Genomic DNA, 24,440 nt, shown 5'->3' with positions numbered 1-24,440 from the left:
TTGAGAGCCCCTGGTTTAATTTCGTATCCTTTTTTGTTTCAAATACAACAAATTCGCTTACAAATCATCGAAACAAAAACTATTGTTGACGAAATGAGTGTTAATATATTTGATAATCTCAACGACCGTCTTGTAGACAATTAATACATTTGAAAGACCAGTTTTAAGGCTTACTGAAGAAAACTAGAAATCTTTAAATAATTAAGACCCTGAAATGACCAGCTGTTTTAATGTTGCTAAACTGGCATATTTCAGGAATATTTGAGATAACATCAAAAACAATTGCCCATGAATATTTGCATGAACTTAGGAAAGGTGTTGATAGATCTTGTTATCTACAGGGAAATGTTTATGATTTATTGATTGATTGTTGTTCTCTTAACGTCCAGTGGCAAATTTTTCATGCATTTCCAGGAACAAATTAACAATTCATACAAAAGGAAGGTTCTGCAAGGTTTGGGTCAACCGGGACAAGAGGCGGGAAATTTGGACTAACATTGTGTAAGGGCAGGAATTTTGCCTTTGCAGCAGACCACCTACGCAACCCTGAGAGAGTTGTTGGAAAGGTTCCTACCGGACTGTGCTGCATACATCTAATACAAATGGTTAAGCAATGATTTTACTGTAGGAACATAAGAAGTCCAGGTGGCCATATGTATATACTTGTATCCCAATCAACCGTTCGAGTCGAAAATGTTTCTGCTTAAGTCATGTTTTTTTAATCAAAGATACATTATTTTCTAAATTTGCATTAACTGTTTAATCTGTATAAGACATCTTTGTTGTTTAATAACCAAGAAAACTATACATTCTCTTTTGTAGCATGTCAAGTAAATTTAATGTGTGTAAAGAATGCGAATACCGCAACATCAACAAACCATCAGTGGTCTGGTGTTCAAAATGTGACGAATGGCTTTGTATGGAGTGTAAAAAGCACCATGCAGCTTCCAAAGTGTCAAGAAACCATAATATTGTTTCACTTTCCGAGTTCCAAAAGCTAATTTCCAGTATATTGATAAATACTAAAGTTTGTCCAAAACACAATTAAAAATACCAACGCTTTTGTAAGAAACATGATACCCCGTGCTGTAGACGATGCGTTGTTGAAGCGCATAACAACTGCAAAGAGTTGTACGCAATAGATGACGTCATTCAAAATGTTAAATCATCAAATGCATTTTTAGAGATGGATCAAATGTTAGCGGAGGTTTCAGAAAATTTGCAGAGAATTAGAAACGATCGACAAGAAAATATAAGTAGCATGGAGAGGGACAAGGCAACAATAGAAAGGGAAATTCAGCAGACACGAATATCGATCAATAGATATCTGGATAAACTACAAAACGGTCTTGTGAAAGAGTTATATACTGCAGAGGAAAAGGAAAAGAAGAATATAAATAATTTAATATCGACCATTCAAAAGAAAGAAAGTGAAATAACAGAATGCAAGAATACTTTAGATATAATTAGACACCATGTCTCTGACCCCGAGACGTTTTTGACGTTGAAACACATCCAAAGAGATGTGACGAACAACGAACAATTTCTAGAATCCTTGTTGCAAGAAGACCGAATGAACTATGTATCAATTTCTTGGAAAAGTGACAAAGCTCTTGAAACTCTTTCAACGACGATTTACAAGATTGGAAATATCATTTTGGATGCCAGGTCAAGTGATGTAACATTGGCAAACAGGAATAACAAAAAAGCACAGACAATTGTACCTATTAGAATTGAAGCCAAGTCAAGTTATGCAAACAGGAAGAAAAAACATCCACGGATAAGGATGAGGCCCATTAAGCGTAATTTCAGGTCAAGTGAACCCACATTAGCAAGCAGAAACGAACAACAAGAACAGATTATGGAGCCAATTAAACATGTTTCTACTAATGATGATGTCAGACTTATTTTAAGAGACACCGTGAAAACATTTGGAGAGGATATCGCTGGTTGCTCTCTACTATCAGATGGCAGAATGATTTTTTCCTGCTATATAAGTAACAAAATGTACGTAATCAGATCCGACGGGTTGTTAGATTTTACATTTAAGTCAGGAACGCGTACATCTCATATACATTATATCGAGGAAAGCCAAAAACTTGTCGTTACATCCGGTTTTGACTTCACTTGCATTAAGGTTATCAATATGATAAACAGAAAACCCGAGAAAGTGATTGATGTCGGATCAGAGAATTATGGAATAGTTCACAAAGATGGAAACTTATTCTATAATGGACATTATCCTGGAATAAGTTTTGTCAGTTTAGATAACGGCTCTGTAACGCGTTTGGTATGTGATACCTTGCATAGATATAGCAGCATCGCTATGTGGTCAGATTATCTTTATTTCATAAACGAAAACGATTCAGTTACATGCTGTGATATACAAGGGGCATTCAGATGGAAATCAAAACTTAATGGATTTCTTAAAGACGCACGAGGTATTACAGTGGACAATAAGGGATATGTATACGTGTCGGGCTTTTTGTCTAACAATGTCGTTCGAATTTCACCGGATGGAGCCAAACACAAACTGTTGCTCTCAGAGGAGAATGGTCTTAACCGACCACAAGCTATGTGCTACAAAAATAACATGTTATTAATTGCAAACCAAAAAAATGATGCACTTCTTTATTACGCTTCAAATTACATTTCATAAGTACGATACTACTAGAATAATATCACACACATATGGCATTTTCTGTTATAGTTATAAGTTATTGAACTTAAAAGTAGGAATCAAGTTTGATGCGTTTATTGTTTTTGTTTTTGTTTTCTCTATAATTCAAATCGAAATAACGTAATTTATATTAGAATATCTATACAAAGATTTTGAAGCATTAAACATTACAACAGGATCCTATGAGAGACAGATTTCATATATAAATTAAATTGCATATATTGGTCACAATAAGTTCAAATAAATTATGTAATGACCTAAGGTTGATAAGTAAGTATATTTTTTTAACATAAAAAAGGAAGTTATATTTCCAAACATTCACTATATTGAACTTATATTTTCTAAATCTATACCTCTATATCAATAATGTACACGTATAAAAGAGGGACGAAAGATACCAGAGGGACAGTCAAACTCATGGATCGAAAACAAACTGACAACGCCATGACCAAAAATAAAAAGACAAACAGACAAATAATAGTACAGATGACACAACATAGAAAACTAAAGACTAAGCAACACGAACCCCACCAAAAACTGGGGGTGATCTCAGGTGCTCCGGAAGGGTAAGCAGATCCTGCTCCACATGTGGCACCCGTCGTGTTGCTTGTGTTATTAAAAATCTGGTAAATAGTCTAATTCGGTAGGTCACATTCGTGAAAAGGGAAGGGTATTGTAGTTACGACATAAGGAACATATCCGATATCATCTGTGAAACGGTTATTCCATAACGGTCAACCAACTCGTGATGGCGTCCGTAAAATTTACGAAGGGATGATTTCATCTTCACCATTTGGAACTCTTGGTTTAATAGCTTCCTTGTGAGCAGCAATCCTCTATCATTGTTTTTTGAGTATTTCAATTCTTGCCTTTTTAATTTACAAAGTTATTTTTCCCTGGTGTAAAGTGTGCTACAGCGGGTGTGGTTGATGAAACGGTTTAACGCAGCCCATTTGAGCTTCACTTCATGGCCTTCAAAAATGATGGCATTCATTGCTAACATAAGGGTTAAATGTAAGGTATGGTCTACTCTCTTGAAATATCTAACAATTAAAATGCTCGGAATTTCAAGTTCAATTTTCATTCTTTTTACTACAAATATCAGACGCCTCCTGAAATGAGTTATAATTAATAAAAGGAAAAGTGATCAGTATGTAATTACTACAATAGATATTGTGAAAAAACAAGTTAAGAATAATACAAAGTGTTTTGAAATTCCAACTACCAAAACTTCACAATATTCAAACTCATTCTTCGCGAAAACAGTTATATAGTGTAACCGTGGAACCACCTTGAAGATACTGTAGAAATAACAACCAAACGGCAAAAATAACCAAATGAAGTCTAGAAGGCAAATCAGTGTCATCATCGTAAGACAGGTATCCACACCATATGACAAGCCGGAATATAGCAAGGGAATCTGTTAACTCACAAGCCGATCACAACCTGACAAGGCGGAATATAGCAAGGGAATCTCTAAACTCATAAGTCGATCACAACCTGACAAGGCGAATATAGCAAGGGAATCTCTAAACTCATAAGTCGATCACAACCTGACAAGGCGGAATATAGCAAGGGAATCTCTAAACTCATAAGTCGATCACAACCTGACAAGGCGGAATATAGCAAGGGAATCTCTAAACTCATAAGTCGATCACAACCTGACAAGGCGGAATATAGCAAGGGAATCTCTAAACTCATAAGTCGATCACAACCTGACAAGGCGGAATATAGCAAGGGAATCTCTAAACTCATAAGTCGATCACAACCTGACAAAAAAAACGACGAATAGAGAAACAACATTTCAAAAAAACAAAACATGGAAAACAAAAGGTTGAGCAACCCCAACCCCCTCTAAAATTTATCTTCGGTGCCCCCCGGAAGGGTAAGCAGATAATTAAAGATAAAAGAAGAAGATTTTAGAGAAGCAATCAAAGATATGTCATCATTATATGGAACTCATGATAGAAATGAGCAATAAATCTTGATATGGAAATCAGGATAAAAATTAGCAATAAATCTTGATAAAAATTATTATGGAAATCAGGATAAAAATTAGCAATAAACCTTGATATGGAAACAAGGATAGAAATGAGCAATAAAACTGATTTAATTATGTATTTTTAAGTGTTAATAAATCAAAGTTGTATATTTTTATAGAAGGGACATTAACATACTGAGGCAAAAATGAAATAAAATACACAGCTTTTAATACCAATTTGACTAAATATACAAAATTTCTTCCAACTTAAAAAAAAATTAAAATACACACATTTCATACACTCATACATAATATATTTCCTCTGGTCCATCAGCTGGAGGCCTGGCTTTGGGCCTTACATTTTAACTGGTCCATGAGCATGAGGCGGGAAAGTGGTTATAAGTTCATCATTTACGACTTCTCTTGGCTGTTCACATACATAAACTGTTGAAATCTAGGTATCAGTTTCTTCATATTCATAAAATCTATATTCACAACCTGCTCTTTTTGATATCTGAATTTTTCTTTTGAATTGGTGAACATTTCTGGGGAACTGTTTCAGCATTGTACGGCGTTTGCTCTAAAACCCCAAGTGCGTGATGTGCGTGCCATTAATTATGGAAGATTTGATCTTTTAAAAAGTGTTGAATGACAGCTGCTTCGAATTTCGTCGACTCCAAGATATACCAGTTGACCTAAATAACGTTTCAGTGAGTCTTGTTTCCAACCTTCCGTGAAAAATGATTTCCTGTAATCTTTATCTCCATTAAAAATGGAAAATGCGGTCTTCGAATCTGATGAATCTATGCATGTGGTTGCATCATTGACAGTTGTGATACAATATGCGATGAATAATACGGCAACTTTTAGTATCTGGAAATAATTAACAAAAACGTTTAAAGTTAAATTTACAACAATCAAATGTACGAACTATTAATTTGTAAAGACCTTTTTCAAAACTTTGGTTAAGGATGTTCGCTACTCTGTTTCAAAATAACAAGCTTTTTAAAAGACTGTTATAAATTGATAGTATATAAATAAAGAAACTAAAAAAGCAGAATAAAAATGAAGGGTCCGTGTGCTTGTTTTCGAGATATAAGCCATTAAAAATTTGGTGGGAAATAATTCTCTCTAGATTTTTCATACAATTAACATTGGCACCTTTTTTCTTTCAAAAACGATGAAAAAAAAACAAGGATTTTATAAGATTTTCAAAGATGACATTTTAAACTATATGTAATCAAATTATGGAAAGAAAAGTAGGGGTTAGTGGGGAAAATTTTTAATGGCACTACATGGATTCCGAATATCTGGCAAAAATTCAAAAACAAGAGGAGCGAACATCCTTAACATATGATAATTTGATTATAACGTTTCTGTTTCTGATCTGTGGATACCAATACTGACTTTAATACAACGATAGAGAGAGTGCCGTCGATTTATTGACAGTGCGCGAGAGCAGTTTTGAAGCTCTCAACGCTCGTGGCTAGCACTACAGTGTTCCATTCGATTACTATTTTCACGAAGAATGAGTTTGAATATTGTGGTGTTTTTGCTAGTCGGAATTTCAAAACACTTTGTGTTGTTTTAACTTGTTTTCACAATATCTATTGCAATGTAGTTATCAAATTTCTTATCTGTAATTGTTCTTTTTGACGTGCTTTTATAAATAATCGTGTGTTTCTATAGCATGAATCAGCCCCTCAGCCACTTTGTATAGAAATATTAACTTCTGGCGTGAGCGTCTTGTTTGTAGAGTTTAGAGTTCCAGTTTGGCGAGTATATCTGAGACGCAACCATCTACTGGTAGTCTGGATTTGTAGTCTCCCGTTATAAATCTCGCTGCTTGTCATTGTATCATTTCAAGCTTGTTGATATTTTGCAGGTGTGTAGAAGACCCATTATGTTGCTTCGTACTCAATTGTTGACCTAACAAGCGAAATATATGCTGTTTTCTTGCATTCTTATGGGAATATCTCAAAATTCTTCTCATGAAGTTAGTCTGTTTTTCGCTACGTTGGAAATATGGGTAGTCAAACATAAAAGTCATGGTAAAAATGATGACCAGCTAAGATTGCTTTTATGCAAGAAATAACCTCAATATTTTATCCACATAACAAAAACCTTGAAACAAGAATATTTCTGCAATACCTTTTTTTATTTTAAATACTACAGAATCAAAGTTCATATTTCTTTTAGTCTACACTATTTATCATCATTTATTTCTAGAAATTAAGAATCATAAACCAATACGTTGGATATACCATATGTTACTAAAATTATTTCATACTGGTAATTTTTTCTTTTATATAACTTCAACCTGCAGGCCATCGAAAATCTAAGAAAAAGACATGACTGTGCAAAGAAAGAATTAAAATACATGCGTAATACAGATTGTACTTTCTTGCTCATCTAGCCCCATGTGCACGCCAGGTATTATCATTATCTTTGAATGAACATTTAAACAAAAAAATTCACTTGCTTGTGATGCTGAGATTATCTATAACTAATTTACAGTTCTAAGTAAGAAATGACCGCCACAACAGACATAAATAGACCCATACGAGAAGAATATACATACAGGTTCTCATAAAAAAATCTGGCATATTAAAATCCCATAATTCAGATATTAGCTAAAATGTGTTCCTCTGCTTATTTTGTGTTTTTGCTTTTATCTAAAAGCAAAGAAATGGAACATGTTTTAACAGAATCATTTGGTAATCCAAATAACATGCACAAATAGTGTTTCCTCCATGACAATCTTAAAATGAACCAAATATTGAATAACCGACACTGCATTTTTTAGTGTTTAGTACTTGTATGATATTCAGGATGATTGTCACTGTGGAACACGGATTAACATAGAACACTATGGGAAAAAAACATAGAAATCATTTTTGTCAGAAAACACTGTCAAACATTCAAGCACACTGATCAGTGTCCACACTTGTCTCAAATATAACAATGATATAAGTAATATTGAGGAAAGAATTTTAGATACCTGTGCTTCATGTTATGAAAATTTAGCCACTCCTGTTGATAACCCTGACTTTGATAATACTTGTCAGCTTATTGTGGAACCCCACCAAACACTGTGGGTAATCTCAGGTGCTCCGGAAGGGTAAGCAGATCCTGCTCTACATGTGGCACCCGTCGTGCTGCTCGTGTCAGTACAAACCCGGTAATAAGTCTAATTTGGTAGGTCACATTCGCGAAAAGGGAACGGGATTGTAGTTTCTACATAAGGAACATATCCACTATAATCTGTGAAACGGATAGTCCATAACGGTTAACCAACTCGTGATGGCGTCCGTAAAATTTAAGAAGGGATGATTTCAACTTCACCATTTGGAACTCCTGGTTTTTATAGCTCCCTTGTGAGCAACAATTCTCTATCAAGAAAATCATGATAGGAAATACAAGCCCGGGAATATCGTATCAATTGGGAGATACATACTCCGTATGCAGGCGCTGCTGGAATGTTGCTACATATAAATGGAAAGTTCACAATTAGAAAGCTGAAATCATCTCTTTTGTCGTAAAGATTTGTTTTCAACCGATCCTTGTTGTCAATTTCTAGATGTAAGTCAAGATATGAGGCAGATACTTATGTTGACACTAGAGATACTCTGGCCCCAGTCTTAGAAAGGGAGGTTGTGCAACTTGTAGAAATAATGAAAATTACTGTTAGTTTTCTATTGTATTACATGAAATATTACCCTTGTACACATATTTATATAAATGGTTCAACGAGTGGATAGCTTTGTGCTTGCCTTGAAAGGTATACAGTGTTTTAATTGTTTCGCTATGCAGAATGAGATACATGTATATATGGTTTTCCTGTTTGAATGGTTTTACACTAGTCATTTTTGTGGCCCTTTAAAGCTTGCTGTTCGGTGTGAACCAAGGCTCCGTGTTCAAGACCGTACTTTGACCTATAATGGTTTATTTTACAAATTGTGACTTGGATGGAGAGTTGTCTCATTGGCACTCATACCACATCTTCTTATATCTGATTGATTGTTATATATTTCTATGTGATGAATTTGTGCATGAGTTTACTTGTACCCAGTATCATTTTTGAAATTGTCAGTACAGTAAATTATTAAAATAACTTGCTTTTTCTATTATCCTAATGTTTGAATTTATTTCTAATACATTGACCCCATCAAATGCATATGTTTTTTGTAAAGTTTTCATTAGCCTTACTCGATACTTACTATTCAAATGCGTTGTAACATCAAATGAATGACATAGCGAGAAATTCAAAAGAGCAAACAATATCAAACTTTCAATTTCAGTTTTCTTCTTGTGCGCTACGTCATTATAGATCTAATATTTGTTGGTATATTGATGTGCAATGGTTATATAATGTTTCCTATTTATTAGATGATATTATATATATATTTGTTTTATTGATTTCCTACCTTATCTAGTAACATGTTGACTCAATTTGGTAATATCAGATTTTGGTTGAAATATGTTAAATGGAGACTTATATACTCGCCATAGTTGTGGATTGTTTTCGGTTTTTTTTATTTTCCTCTGCTTAAGGGTGGTATTTTCCATTCAAAAAGAGGAACTTTTTTCAGTCTTAACTATTTGTGATCAATTGTGACAATTTTCCAACTGAAATAATATTTGTCTTCCGTGGAAATGCACTTTCTCAAAAACAAAAATTAATAAAAATAATAACTTTTTTTATCTAAATTGGTGTTCGTTCTTCAAATTTAAATGTACAAATACCTAATGCTGAGATATTTCCAATTACTGTTAAATAGCAATATAATGGGATATAAATGTAGAACAAATAAATAAATTTTATGCTCAGGTAAGAGTTATGCAATTTTGTTGATTGTTTCAACCAAATTTCTGATAATTGTAACTAATTAATTAGAACTTGATTATTGACTTATGTCAGATGACAATGCCACTGATTTTACACGTGAAATAAAATATTCTTGCATTTTTATACATATTTTTTTTCACTTTTTGTTTTTTCTTTGAAAAAAAACCCACATCTGATTAATCATTCAGCTAACTAGCAAAATTAACAGAATATTCTAATGTAGTGTAGATCAAAATAAATAATACCATGATTTGTTGGTTTTTCTTGTCCTATAACACACCTCGGGGTGTTTGGATTGCCCACGGTCGGTCTTTCATTTGACCAATCCTAACACCCCTCGGGGTGTTATATACTTCAAGTTCTTATAAGTGTAACCGGAGAGCATGAATTTCATTACAAAAGCTTCTCTCCACCGGGACTCGAACCCGGGACCTCTGTGTTACAAGGCAGCGCGTTAACCGACACTTGTCAGTGCCGGATCCAGAACTTTTTATAAGGGGGACCGCTGACTGATCTAAGGGGGGCCCGCTCCAGTTATGCTTCAGTGATTCCCTATATAATCTAAATCCTAATTTGAGTGTATCCCTTAATTAAAAAAATTGCATTAGTTTTTAAACTGATACAAAGTTTAAGAAGGAGTTGTGGTATGATTGCCAATAAGACTATTCACCAGAGTTCAAATGACGTGGATATAAGTAATAATAAGTCGTAGTATGGACTTTAACCAAGGATTTGTATAGTAAGTCTTACTATACAAATCCTTGCTTTAACCATGAGAAAAACCCATGCCGTAAAGTCAGCTATAACAGCATGCTAGATGACCAAAGAGGCTGAAATACCTAATTGTAGCAATCTGAGGGCTGTAATATGACCCAAAAGATTTTTCATCTAAAAGTTGATGATTTCTCACAACAAATATTCTTATTACTGATGTTTTCAGTAATAGGAATAAAACCACTAATTCATGGCCCCCATATTGCTTTTTATGTAAAATTTAATTTCCAATTTTCTACATTCTGTTTTTGCATTTAATCTATTTAATTTAATTATAAATTAAGTATATAAGATATCTTATATCATTTTTTTTATAAGATATCTTCTAAACTTTATAAGTTATCTCAAGGACGTATAACCAAGGATTTGTATAGTACAAATCCTTGGTATAACTAACATATATACGTCATTGCATTGGTAATCTTATATACTTTAGAAGATATCTTATAAACTTTATAAAGTATATAAAATATCTTATAAAGTATATAAGATATCTCATAAAGTATATAAGATATCTTATCAGTGGCGGATCCAGAAATTTTCATAAGAGGGGGCCCATTGACTGCTTAAGAGGGGGCCCTCTCCAGTCATGCTTCAGTGATTCCCTATATAATCAACCAAATTTTTCCCACAAAAGGGGGGGGCGGGCCCCCTGAAAAACCCTCTAAATCCGCCTCTGCTTATAAAGTATATCTTATTAATATAAAGTATATAAGATATCTTATAAAGTGTATACTATAATATCTATAAAAGTTATAACTTGTTAGATGTACTGTCCAAGCTCCTACTTACCATAATATTTATCCTTAATTGTAGCAGAGACATTAAATAATTTTATACATGTATGTCTCTGTACATAGTTAATTCAATTGTATTTTCAAATCATTTACTTTATACTTTTTCATTTAAGTTTGCTTTTCTAAATTATATATCTGACTTAATTCAATGTTATAAGATGTTCTACTATGTAAAATTGTACTATCGTATTGTTTTAATTTTCGATCATTGAATAAATACTGTTTAAACCATTTAAATGTTTATCTTAGACAGAGCTATATTTCCACAATGCACACGAGTTACCTCCCTTACACTCGACATCAATGGATGAAAAAGTTTACTAACAAAGAAGAAAGGTTTGTTATTTTCTTGCTTGGTAAGCTATGTGCAGCATTTCAGTCTGTCTTAAAAATCTATAAATCCAATTATATACATAATCAGTGCTGCCATGTTGTAGATTTTACTTGTAAAGCTACTGTATAAACACTGGGAAAAAGTTTGATTGACATGATCACAGAGAAACAAAGATCATATTTCACTTTCAGATCAGGGTGCTTATCTGAATCTTGTCTGGACTTTGAAACTACATATCTGATTTGTGGAAGCACTGCAAAGTGACCAAAAGAAGTAAACTATTTGCTGACAGTGTAATTTCTAAATACTGGGGCTCAAAGGGAGTTAATACAGTATAACTTGGAGTTTGACCAAATCTTTGTTTTCACACTTTTGTCATTTGATTTTTGGGGGTTTTGTGTAGAAATGTTTGGAAATTTTACAAATAAGAAAATTATATATTTTACTAGATACCATGAAACATAAACATGATAAAATCATAAAGTTGTGTATTAAATTTTTTATTTTCAAATTTCTGACAAGAATTTATTAGTCCAAATCATTATGAAGACTTGTATTATACATGTTATAAAGGCTAATTTAAAATTTTACCTGTGATCAACGAAAGGCATCACTGCAAAAATTAAAATAATCTAGCCTACAAGTCCACAAATTTTGAAGTACTTAATTTTATACATGTACCGAAACTAGCTACTATATATACAAATATATATCATGTATATAGTAAATTTAAATGTCACCAGTATTATTTCACTTCATGACTTCGTCAGATTTGAAATAACATGACAAAAATGATAAATTTATATATACTGTATATATATATATATCAATCTTTATGAGCAAAATACAATTTACTCAACACTTTTAAAAAGCAAACACTAACAGTTATTATATGATGTTCAGTTTTTTTTATCCGTTTTTATTAAAATGGAGAAGTACGGCTGGCACTCAGGGCAGCTGAGCTGCAAACTGTTTCTGTCTTTTGGGTATGTTTAAGAATCTAAAAGACTTAAATGATAAATTCATTTTACGTACTCGAAAAATAAAATCTTGTGATTAAGTCATTTGTTGTGAATATCCATCATTGTCCATTGTTGAAACATTGTTAGCTAATCAAAATATTTTTGTGTAGGCTTTTGAAAATGTCACCCAAAATGCATTAGATTTTGAAATGTCAGATAAGAACTTTATACAAGCAATCGTTTTCAAGTTATGACAGTTTTCAATATAAGAGAATTTTTTGCAAAAGTGTTAAACTTTTTAAGGTTGGATAAACTGTATCCCTGTCCATACGAAGCAGAAGGAAAGAGTATGGTGTATATATCTGACAATGACTTTGACTTCAATAAAGCATAACACATTTGTGGTTCACATGTATAAATGAGATTGCAAAAAAGGTGATCAAGTTGATGGGTCATCATTGTCTTTCCATAATGTATGAAAAGGCAAGGATGAAGTCTGTCCTACCTAGGAGTTGTTTCCCTTTTAAAAATCCATCATTGAAAAACCAAACTTTAATTTAAAAAAAATGGCTGAATGCATTGCACATACAATTTTTTTTGAAGAAAATGTACATGTATATAAATAGTTGAAAAATTGGAAAAGTAAATGGGTTAACATCATATTAACTCAATACATATACAAATGTGTCTATTTTATTGTGTTCAACATTTTAAAGAAATGAAAATTCACAAACTGAAATTTGTTTTAATCATTATCAAAGTTCAAATGTTCTGTCAATCTGTAAATAACCTAAAAAGCCTTAAATTTCAGCCAGTATTTATGTACCTGGAATTGAAAAACACATCAGAGCAAGACGAGCCAATCTTGAAAACTGAAATCATTTACACTTTATATAATAGACTCTAAAACATGTGAATAAAAGCAACCCTACAACACAATAAAACCTGGAAATACATCTGTACCTTAAGCAATGAAAAAAGTGTCTTAACAAATATGTGTGAAGCACTGAATTTCTTACATAGGTTGCAGGTCATTGCATATAGATTGTAGGGTTTCTTTGGTGTTTAGAAATTATCTATGTACAGACATATATATATATATTTATGGAAAACGTGAGAAATCCACACCTATCAAAAAAATCAATTTTGCTTAACGGAGATTTTAGATAAATTAGGTAATTAGGTATTCATTTGATCTCCCCAATCTTATTATTTATACATGTAGATAACACATAGGTTTAAGAAGGTATAATTATCTATTAGCTTGTTAGAAAAGGCCATACTAAAGCAATATTATATGTTTCACATTGAATTCCATAATCATGATAATTTTTTTTAGCATACAATGATCATGTTATTTGTGTATTCTATAATCTTTCTAAATTCTTAGATTTTTTTAGAATACTGAGTACATGTATTTTAGTCTTGATACCTGAGGAACTGATACAATTTTTTTTTAATTCCCCATTTTTTTTTTTTTGGGGTCTTACTGGTAAAGGACCTTAAACAATGCTCATACTTTAAAAATGAAAATTCGACTGGTAGTGTCAAAATATGTTATTCAAAAATAATACAAGTTGTACCTTATGGGAACTAAAGTTTTCTATGAAAGTAAATTGGGACTATTATAAGTCACCTTTAACTGTTAAAAAGTCATGGCAGTGACATATAGGTGCAGAAATATCTAATTGGTCAATATCTTATCTATTACATTGTCAGATGTTGTGTATTTATTGTATTTATGGTATTTAATAGCAAAAAAAAATTTGTTGTCTATCGAGAAGTTTGAAAGGAAATTACATAATTCTATGCAATTATGTGCAAGGTGCATTGTGGGTCAGATTAATTGGTGTTTCCATAGCAAACATTGGCTCTGCCATTGAGATAAAAAAAAATTCATACAGAATAAAATTTCGAATGGAAATGGGAATGTGTCAAAGAGACAACAAGGGTGAACACGACCAAAGAGCAGAAAATAGCGGAAGGCCACCAATGGGTCTTCAACACAGTGACAAAATCCCTCACCAGGAGGCATGCTGCATGGCCCCTAAATAAAAACGGGTACTAGTTCAGTCATAACATGGATAATGGACGTCATACTAAACTCCGAAATATATATATGAACTAAAATTAAAAAGCATACAAGACTAACAAGGCCAGAGTGAACAATTCTTGAAAAATAAGATAAAAATATGAAATTTTAATCAGTCAATTATAACTATGCCCCCCCCCCCCCCCCCCCTTTCCTCAATAATATAAGATACTTCTTGTACTTTGTCATCTTGTGTCTTGTTAGCTGATAGTTTTAAGATCTCATGTAAAATTGTGAAAGTTGCCAAGTTTTCAATTTGACCAAGTAAATAAATGTCTACCCTTTCCATTTATAAACTATTTAGTTTAGAACGTTGTTTTCAATTTAGACTTGTATATAAACATGTATATAATACAAGTTATGACAATGCAACACTATTTAAACAGAAACCTCATGGGAATTTTTGAAATTTATTATCTTAAAAAGATGTCTTTTAAAGAGGTAATTTGCTAATCCTTCATCTTCTGTTGGCTAGATAATCTAATGGTAGTATGAGGGTCTGGATGGGGTTTACAGATTAGAGAAAAGTGGACAAAAAGTTCAGAATAAAGGGTAAAAAATAAAGAATAGAGAATAATGTGGTGTGAAATCATTCAAAAATATATCAAAAAGAGAATAATGGCATGGGCAAAAATGATAAAAAATAGAGAAAAATTTTAGAATAAAGAAATGAAGGCCCCCCCCCCTTTTCCCTATTGCAGACTTGACAGTATCCTTTAAAGAATGTATTTGTGTCAACAATCTTGTACTAATCCATAAGAAAATACCTTTAGGGAAAACAATGAGATGTATAGGAAGATGGCCTTTCAGAAGGTAATTTGAATTCAAAAGTTTTCTCTTTTAAAGGCATGAAATACAATGTCATTCAAAACTGACAATATGTAAAATTTCCTTTTAATTCAGAAAATGATATTAGCTTTGCCTTTATATTGACAGGATTTTCATTGTACAAGACAGTGATATGTTTTTACACCAGATGAAAAGAATTGTGGAATATTAAAACAGACAAAGAACCTTTGTAAAGGTAAATATATTTAATGGCATGGATATACATGTAAGCAGTGATTAATATGTTACAAAAAATATCAATGTTGAGGAAAAAATCTTTGCATCATGTTGGAAATATTAATAAAAATAAGATGTTTTATGTTGAATTAAGGTAAGGTATTGTACAATGTTGTATGGGTACATGTAATATAGAGAGAATAATCTTATCTAATTGATTTAGTTTAATTGATTTTCTCTACATGTTAACCTGTGTTGAAGGCTGTACTGTGACTTTGAGATGAAGAACATCAGTTAAAGCACTATTTCTTTGCTATTTGTGATTTTTTATGCCCTGCCGTAGTGGAGGGGGCATTAAGTTTTACTTGTCCGTCTGTACGTCCGTACGTCCCAAAATTGGTTTCCATTCTCTAACTTTAGTTTGCCTCAACCAAATGTTATGAAACTTATACACAATGCTTATTACCACAATCACAGATCAAGTTCGAATTTTGGTGGCGTCATGTTTACCTTTCTAGAGTTATGCCCCTTTACAAATGGAAAAAATGCAGAATTTTTCGTTTCCGTTCTCTAACTTTAGTTTGCCTCAACCAAATGTTATGAAACTTATACACAATGCCTATTACCACAATAACAGATCAAGTTTGAATTTTGGTGGCGTCACTTTTACCGTTCTAGAGTTATGCCCCTTTACAAATGGAAAAATTGATGAATTTTTAGTTTCTGTTCTCTAACTTAAGTTTGCCTCAACTAAATGTTATGAAACATATATATATATACAATGCTTATTACCACAAAACTCAGATCAAGTACAAATTTGGGTGGCATCACTTTTACCAGTCAAGGGTGTAACTTAAATAAGTTATTAGAGAAAAATAACATACATGTGTTATTACAGATACTTTCATGAGTTGCCTGCTCTTTCTTTCTTAATCTGTAGTAACATATGTTTGTTATTAGTTAATATATCAAAAATATTTTTATTTTTAGTGGGCTCTTTGGATTTCTTGAAACTTTACTGATAGTTAAGTCCCTGCCACAGTCTCCTAGCTTTGCCACATGCCCAATTCCATTACAGGCCAATAGAATCTACAGTGTATACAATTTTTTTTATTTTAAACGTCAGGTTGGTGCATTGCGCAAAATTTATTATAATGACGACACTGCCAACTGGAAAATTTTAAATGAAATTAAAGTCTTTTGGCCATTGTTTGAAAAATATTTAATATTTAAAAAACATTGAAAAACATATATATATTGAAAAATATACAATTTGTTGAAGATTTATACAAGATATGTTCATCTAACTTTCAAGGACAATAGACTTTGTTATACTGAATGAAGAATTCATGATGCATATGGTTGGCATAAATTTATTTTTGTGCAAATCTGTTCAATCAATGTAGTCTTGCAATTGCATAGCAGCTATTGTAATTGATGATGGAAAATTGTAAACAGATAATTTGATTTTTGATACCTTTCAAAAAATCTTTCTTCTTTTTATTCCAGAAAAACAGCTGTCATGGACGTATCACTACATTTATCAGGAGTGTTTTTCCTGCTTTGTGGGATATGGTGGAGTGTCCAAATCACGAAAAAGTTTTACTATGCAAAAGATCAACGAACCGACTTTAAAAGCTCAACATCCTATGCATGTTGTTATTCATGTCGAAAATTTCCTATAGAGAGTTTTACCAAGTTTGCCTTCAGTATTAGTTACATTATTTACGAAATAGTATTAGCAACAGATTTTGGTCATGCCGAAAATTTACACTATGAGAATCTCCTACACATGACAGTTTTTGCCTTTTTCACATTCAGTTTTATCATTGAGATTATTCAACACTATAAGGTCAAGTTGGTTGTAAATGACCTTGAATATGTGACCTTGATATTTGCATTTGGTGCTCAGGCCTTACTTTATGGCTGCCATTTTACAACAGAATATTCGGTAAAATGTGTAGTGCATAATCTCATTCAGTATACAGCTGTTTTATGTTGTGTAGTCACTGCCTTAGAAATGATGTTTCGAACCAACATAATTTTCCCATTGTTTCGTGGAGTCTTTGTCATGGTGCTTGGAACATGGACTTTACACACAACCATCATTTTGGTAGACAAAGAAATGTCAACAGATACAAAAGACAATGCTTGGATGGTCACCCTTTATTTTACATGGCATTGTGCAATTAATGGAGTACTCATGTTGTGTATTTGGTTGATAACGTATAAACTGTTTACACACAATAAGTGTTGTTGTTTACCTTTAGATAACAGCACAGATGACAATGTTTGTTTACACAACAGAGTTCGCTTTGATTATCCACTATTGAACAGATTCGATTCAGATGTTGATTAATTCTTATTACAATCAGAAATTGTTCCCTACCCTTTTTAGTTTTTTTCGTCTTCATTATGGTGCTTTTTTTATAGATTTGGTGTTGCACACCAGTTCTGTACATAAAATAAAATAATTGAATTCTTAAAATAATTTGAAATTCTACTCAAATTAATGTTACATTGAACAATAACATGTTCAAATAATGAAACTTTTTGATTATTTTATATGTTAAAAATTCAATAATGTAAAGCATTAGGATCTATTTTTTATTATTTTATTTAACATAGTTAGTGTTGTTCTACCCCTATAGTAAATATTTCTCTAGACATGTAGACATATATATGTCTTTTGATCTTTATGGGTTGCTGTCTCAATGACATATACTCACATCTCTATTTATTTATAGTAAACTATGCATATTTTTTAAATTTATTTTTTATCATTGAAATAATCCTTTTTCAGATTACCTGTACTTACCTGTGTTTTAATCAAATTTAAATTGCTAAAACAACAAAAAACTTATACCAACATCTATTGTTCTTTGTTTGTAGGAATAGAAGGAATATGTATTTATAAAATATAGGAATAGCAGGAAGACACCCTTCAGACAAGAAATCAGAGAAGATTAATTTATGAGTGTTTTATTGACATCTAAAAACATATAAAAAATGTACGGAAAAGTACTAATTTTGTGCAATTTTCATTTGCATTTGGAAAACTTGGTTGATCAACAAAATTTGTTAATCAGAGATAAGTTATATCTTGATATTTTATAAGACATTTACAACTTCACCAGCATTTTTAAAATTTTTGTCATATTTTAGCCAAAGAAGGCCATTAAACATGTTAAAGTCCCAAGTTCTTTAAAGAACTTTTACAAAATGTGTTTGTGTTAAAGTCTTATGCATGTACTTCTTACCATACTGAGGTAACAGTTTTAAAAACATGATAAGCAATTCGTTTATCTTTATGTAGAAAATTCAATGTATGTTTGTTTTAAGATTTTTTAAAGATTTTTTAGGTAATTGTTTTTAACCAAATTATCTATACATTTGTATAACAACAGAGGTGGATTTATGGGGGTTGGCCCTCCTTATGGACATCTTTATAAGGTTAAAGCACCTGCTTTTAATAAATCTAATTCTTACTCCTTAGACTCCTAGCTATGCCTTGATCTAATCCTGGATCAGCATTTGCAACCTACTCAGAATTCAACATTTTTAGAGATGACTCAATTGAATTAAATCATTCAGCATTTTAAGTCCCCTACCGGCGAAGTCGAAGGGGACTTTAGGTTTGCACTCTGTCCGTCTGTCTGTCCGTCCGTCCGTCTGTCCATCAATCAGTCCGGCAAATCAGTTTTCCAGACTTTTTTTCTTCATGCTTGAAGATATTGATTTGATATTTGGTGTATTGTTTTATCATGACAAGTTACAGGTTAAGTTTGATTTTCACGATTTTAGCTTTTCTCCTTGTTTAGTTAAAGCCCTTTCCCTAGAATTAAATTTTTGATGAAATACTTATTAATTACTAGATTTCTGTTCAACGGGAAAAACTCATTTTTTTAAAGAGATTTGTAAAAGACATTGTATTAAGATAAATGGTATTTTGGATTTTTTTCCTTTTCTTTAGTAAATTATTTGAAGAATTTAGTGGTAGGTTTGCTCCATTACAATGAATTTTTAACTGGTAGGGGACTATGTATTGCCATGCAATACTCACAGAATGCTTGTTATTTTAGATATGTATTTTGATTTGTATACATAACATAGTTTTTAGGGACAGTTTCTTTTTGTTCATGTATGAATATTTGAATTCATTCACTCATTGATTTATAAGTGTTGGGTAAATAAAAGTTTGATTTTTTAAGGATGAAATTTTCACATATTCTGTGGTTTTTTTTTTTTAAACCAAACCATTTTATACATATGTGTAAGAGGATTAACATTGAGTATTAATAAAATTCATCAGTCAGTGGTTATTCTTACACAAGTCATGTTTATTTACTTGAAGATGTAAGTAATTTTTACTTGTAAGATTTTATTATTTTTTTTTAATGTTACATAATTCCCCCTTAATCTTCTCCAAAAAATTCCCTTTACAAGTAATACATTTAATACCTTTAATACTCAAGTTTTGGGAGGTCAAAGCATGCCTATTGGCTAAACAATATTTGTCTGGTTTGCCAATTGTTTTTAATTAGAGTTCAAACTTTTACCTCAAAAACTAAACATCTAAATCTACTGCACACAGATGTCAAATAACTGTGCAAGACATCAAAAATTGCTCCAGATTTTCATTGTTCATGAAATTATACTTTTATGAGTAAAGACAACTATTAATGACCGACAATTACACATTCTATTAGAGCCAGAGAAAGTCAAGAAAGAAAGAAAATAAGACTTTTTACAAATACAAGTTAAAAAAAATCTGAATGTCTATAACTCTACCTCCAAAATAAGTAACCTGTACCAGTAAATAAAAAAAAACTCTTGTATAAGTATTAACTCTGACTGTATGGATGTGTGCCTGTACCAAGTCTGTAATCTTGTCAGTGTGCCTTTTTTTGTCTGTTGAGATTTTAGTGCTGGTATTAGATTTATTTGGGAGGTAATTTTTGGTAAGTTTTGCCCACCAAATTAGTTTAAAGGGGACTATGTGGTATTAGAGCTCAGTAGATGTGGAGTTTTGTTAACCTTGTATTGTTTAGTTGCTGTCTTATTGACATTTACTTTACGTCTTGTTTTATTCATATTTGGTGCTACATGTACATTGTATTATGGATGTCTCTGCAAGTACATGTATATAACATTGATTGATTTATTATTTGTTAGCCACTTTCAGCACTTTTGTGCTATTTCATGGCGGTCCGTTTGTATTCGTGGAGGAAGCTAGAATGCACGGAGATAACCAACGACCTTCAGTAGACAATATTAGTCAATTAAGATTGGAGTCGAACTCACAACCAATATTTTTGAAAATGACTGTTATTCAAAATAAATATTACAGTGTTCACCCCTTCATTTTCAAATACAATCATGTATGGGATCACGGAAATAGCACTGTTTCCTTGAAATTATAGCACTACACTGCTAATTCATTGAGAATATAATATTGCTTTTTCAATATAACACACTGTATCAACCCGAGACACCAATATAATCACAAGAGCTCTGCACTTTATTATGTACAAATCTACTATATGTTTTTAACGTGACATGACATTTTTCAGATTAGGGGGTTTGATAAATCCTTTGCAAACATCACATGAACATTACGAATATCAATGAAATAATGTTATAAATATAAGTTGTTTGATAAAGCCTTTGTAAACATATCATTACGGATGGCTGATAAAGCACGATTGCCATTGATTGTATTATTCATACAATTTACTTGTTATTTCAACTTATTATATTAGAAATTAAATTCTCTTATAAGATATTGTCAGATAGCACCATGGAACCCTGGTGCTAGAAAGCTCTAGGGAGAACACTGGATTATCCACGGAACCCTGGTGCTAGAAAGCTCTAGGGAGAACACTGGATTATCCATGCCTTAAATCATTGATTAACACACCAATTTCACTTACAAAGTATATGTACTACATTGTATGTGAGGACTAATATAACAGTCAATTGTCAATTGTTCCAATGATATTTATTTTTATTATGAGAATATCCCCTTAGAGGCCAGTATACATGTAAATGGAAATTTATTCATATTTTATTAATTTCAAAATTGATAGCAGTTCTAGACTTAAAAGGCATTGTCATTGTTTAGACATCAGACCTGCCAACCTTCACAGTTTATGGGTGATTTCCCCACTGAGACTTGAATTCTGAAATTCTTTATCATACAAACTAGACACCTCAAAATAGGCATTCAAATGAGTTCAAAGGGTATTTAAGCACATATATATCATTCAAACAATACAGTAGTAAATTAAAATACTTATGACAATATAAGAGGAGCATTAGGTCCTCGTGTGCTTAAAATCCTCCATGGAGATTTTGAAAAGTTGGCAGGTGTGAGACATTGTCATATCATTTTTTCTATCATTACATGCAGATTGTGATTTGTTGTTTAATTGTGTAACATAGTATCTGTCTCATGAAATTTACATCAATTGTGTGTTTCCCTTATTATATCAGCAAGTATTTCATTGTCTGACACGTATTTTTATAAAATGATGAGTTATCTCCCTGTAACAGTACTTTTATTTGATTCTGTCCAAGTAGTTACATGTAGTTAATGTACCTCTTTTACATGTGAGTTGTTTTCTGACAGGGTATTTTAATAAGTGTTATTTTTTAACATATTTAGCTCAGTTTAGAGATTTGACATTATTCCTGTTGCTTATCATTTACTATGTTTAAGTGTGTGTAAACATCATGAATTAAGAAGTTGATAATGAGAATTTGTTTCATTACTGTAATTAACTGAACCCTTGGACATATTATATTGTTATTATAAAAGTCCCAGCTGTAGTGAGATAATAGATTTTAAAAATGTAAGACATCATTATTTTTATTGATATTTAAGAAATGCTATAATGAAAACTCTGTTAGAAATACTCATCTAACTGCATTGTGATATACACATATACATGTAACTATGATATCTTAATTTTATTGATTATATTTTAGTACAGAAGTAATAATTATATATACTTTTGTTTTGCCCCTTGAATCTTAAAATTAAGTCTTGTAAATTTATTCAAAAAGTTCCTACATATGTTCATAAGACATGTTTAGCCTAGTTGCCACAAATTTGAATTTTGCCTTTTATATGATTAACCTGCAATTAGCCAACAATTGTTCAAATATAATTAATTTTTGCTTTATTTGTACTAGGACAAATGAAATATCATGTTGTACTGCTTCAGTTTTTAGCAAATTGTGATGTGAATATTACTTTTTGCGTAACAGTTGATTAGGTGGTCCTCTGCGTAATCCACATCCAAGTTTTGCCTTTTATAAAATACCAGAGACAGCTTTTCGGAATTAAAAACTAAGTGTTAAAGATCTTGATTAAAAATGCAGGATGAAATAATGTGTATACATTTTTGGACATATAAAATGCAGTTGTTTTTGTCCTGTTTCTAAAGCTCGTACAAATAAATTTTTATATTTTATGACAATGTACATATATTGTATATGACTGCCGTTCAGGCATTATTTTTCAGTTTTCAGAAACAGGAAATAATGTAAATAAAAAGTGGAGATAAATCAAAAATAAATAATGGAAAGAAATATGATCATATGTTTCTGGAATAATTTTCAGCTGGTAGGCCCATGAGCAGAAGTTTGGAAAGCAAAAAGTATCCAATGTTTAGTAGTATTAAAACCAAAAGGACTTAAATAAGATAGCTATAATTATCTACGGTCAACTTTGTGTTAGGGAGAAGAATTATATTACAGAATTTGTACATCATGTATAGATGCCATGCAAGCTTTTTTATTCTCTTATTCAGTGCCTTTAATCCTGTTTGTTGTGTGTCTTTATGACTGATGAGCTAGATATTTTTGAAGCAGGATAATCATAGTCATTATTTTGGAGACTATTTTTATACCCTTGACGTTTATGTCATAGATCTGCATTTTACCAGCTGTATTTTTACCTTTTAAACATGTATTTTCTTAGAATAAAAGGTGCATTGAACTTTACATTTGTTATTTTCTTCTCATATTTATCACTATATGGCATTTATTTGGAACCATGTATTGAGATTATAACACAATGTTGACTGCTGTACCCCTATTTTTGACATTTTTACCTATTATGTCTGTTTGTTTTGCTCACACTTTGTTGTCAATATAATGGAATTTTATGCGACTGTCATACAAGTGAGAGGTTTATCTAGCTTTAAAACCAGGTTTAATCCACCATTTTCTACATAAGGAAATTCCTGTACCAAGTCAGGAATATGACAGTTGTTTTCCATTCGTTTGATGTGTTTGAGCTTTTGATTTTGCCAATTGTTAAGGGACTTTCCGTTTTGAATTTTCTTTGGAGTTCGGTATTTTTGTTGTTTTACTTTTGAAAATGTACCTTGGGTTGCCACTTTCCACACTTATTTGACACCATTTGTTTTGCTTTTCCTCATACCAGTATATTCTTTGGTAATAAATAAGCTGTGAAGTTCCCTATAGCCTAACACAGACTTTTAAATTTTTATCACTCTTGTCCAATGTGGCTAGTGTGACTTATCTCTTGGACCATCTCGAGACCAATGCATGTTAGTGTGCTAGCCTCGAGTGTTAGATGTTGCAAGTTTGATACCCTACATGTACCTGGTCAAACCATTCACTAAAAATGGTATTTGCTCCTCAGCTGAGCAGGCGACATTTAGGAGTAAGATCAAAGACTGGTCAGCTCTTAGAATAATGTTTCCAGGTAGGATGACCTGTCTTCTTGCAGTTTGTTACCGTATGAAATAGCACATTCAAAATCTGTTTTAACATGTGGGTCCTCTACAAATCATTGACATTTTCTCGTCCTGATAGGCTTTTAATATTTGCCACTTGACGTTCAACATCAATCCATCATCATCATTCCATCTCTTAACGTCTGTCATTGATAATACAATACAAAAGACAGTTTATTAGACTAATTGATTGGC

At 31.9% G+C, this 24,440-nt stretch overlaps 1 protein-coding gene and 1 long non-coding RNA gene across 3 annotated transcripts; one reads left to right on the top strand and one right to left on the bottom strand.

The window, feature by feature from the left end:
• Window positions 1-4,873: 4,873 nt before the first annotated feature.
• LOC127711151 (uncharacterized) lies at window positions 4,874-9,017 on the bottom strand. The gene is made up of 2 exons (XR_007986532.1): window positions 8,882-9,017; window positions 4,874-5,534 (listed from the first exon to the last, which is right to left on the bottom strand). It is a non-coding gene; the product is annotated as an uncharacterized LOC127711151 (long non-coding RNA).
• A 2,355-nt stretch (window positions 9,018-11,372) lies between these two features.
• Window positions 11,373-23,484, top strand: LOC127711145 (transmembrane protein 45B-like). Of its 2 annotated transcripts, none has more exons than XM_052217097.1 (3): window positions 11,373-11,417; window positions 15,406-15,493; window positions 16,984-23,484. In XM_052217097.1, exon 3 carries the CDS (start codon window positions 16,997-16,999, stop codon window positions 17,831-17,833), a length of 837 nt encoding a protein of 278 aa, XP_052073057.1. In that variant the 5' UTR covers window positions 11,373-11,417; window positions 15,406-15,493; window positions 16,984-16,996; the 3' UTR covers window positions 17,834-23,484. The 2 variants fall into 2 exon arrangements, with proteins under 2 accessions (XP_052073057.1, XP_052073056.1); XM_052217096.1 differs by having other exon boundaries at window positions 11,373-11,437.
• Window positions 23,485-24,440: the final 956 nt, after the last annotated feature.

Source organism: Mytilus californianus, unplaced genomic scaffold (genome assembly GCF_021869535.1).
Source record: "Mytilus californianus isolate M0D057914Y unplaced genomic scaffold, xbMytCali1.0.p SCAF_8, whole genome shotgun sequence".
Classification (NCBI taxonomy): Eukaryota; Metazoa; Mollusca; class Bivalvia; order Mytilida; family Mytilidae; genus Mytilus; species Mytilus californianus.
The sequence above is the reverse complement of the archived record's forward strand: the minus strand, read 5'-3'. Positions and strand labels throughout refer to the sequence as shown.

Excerpts from the sequence above, each read along its gene's own strand:
- LOC127711145 (XM_052217097.1), top strand. The coding sequence starts at position 16,997 with ATGGACGTATCACTACATTTATCAGGAGTGTTTTTCCTGCTTTGTGGG.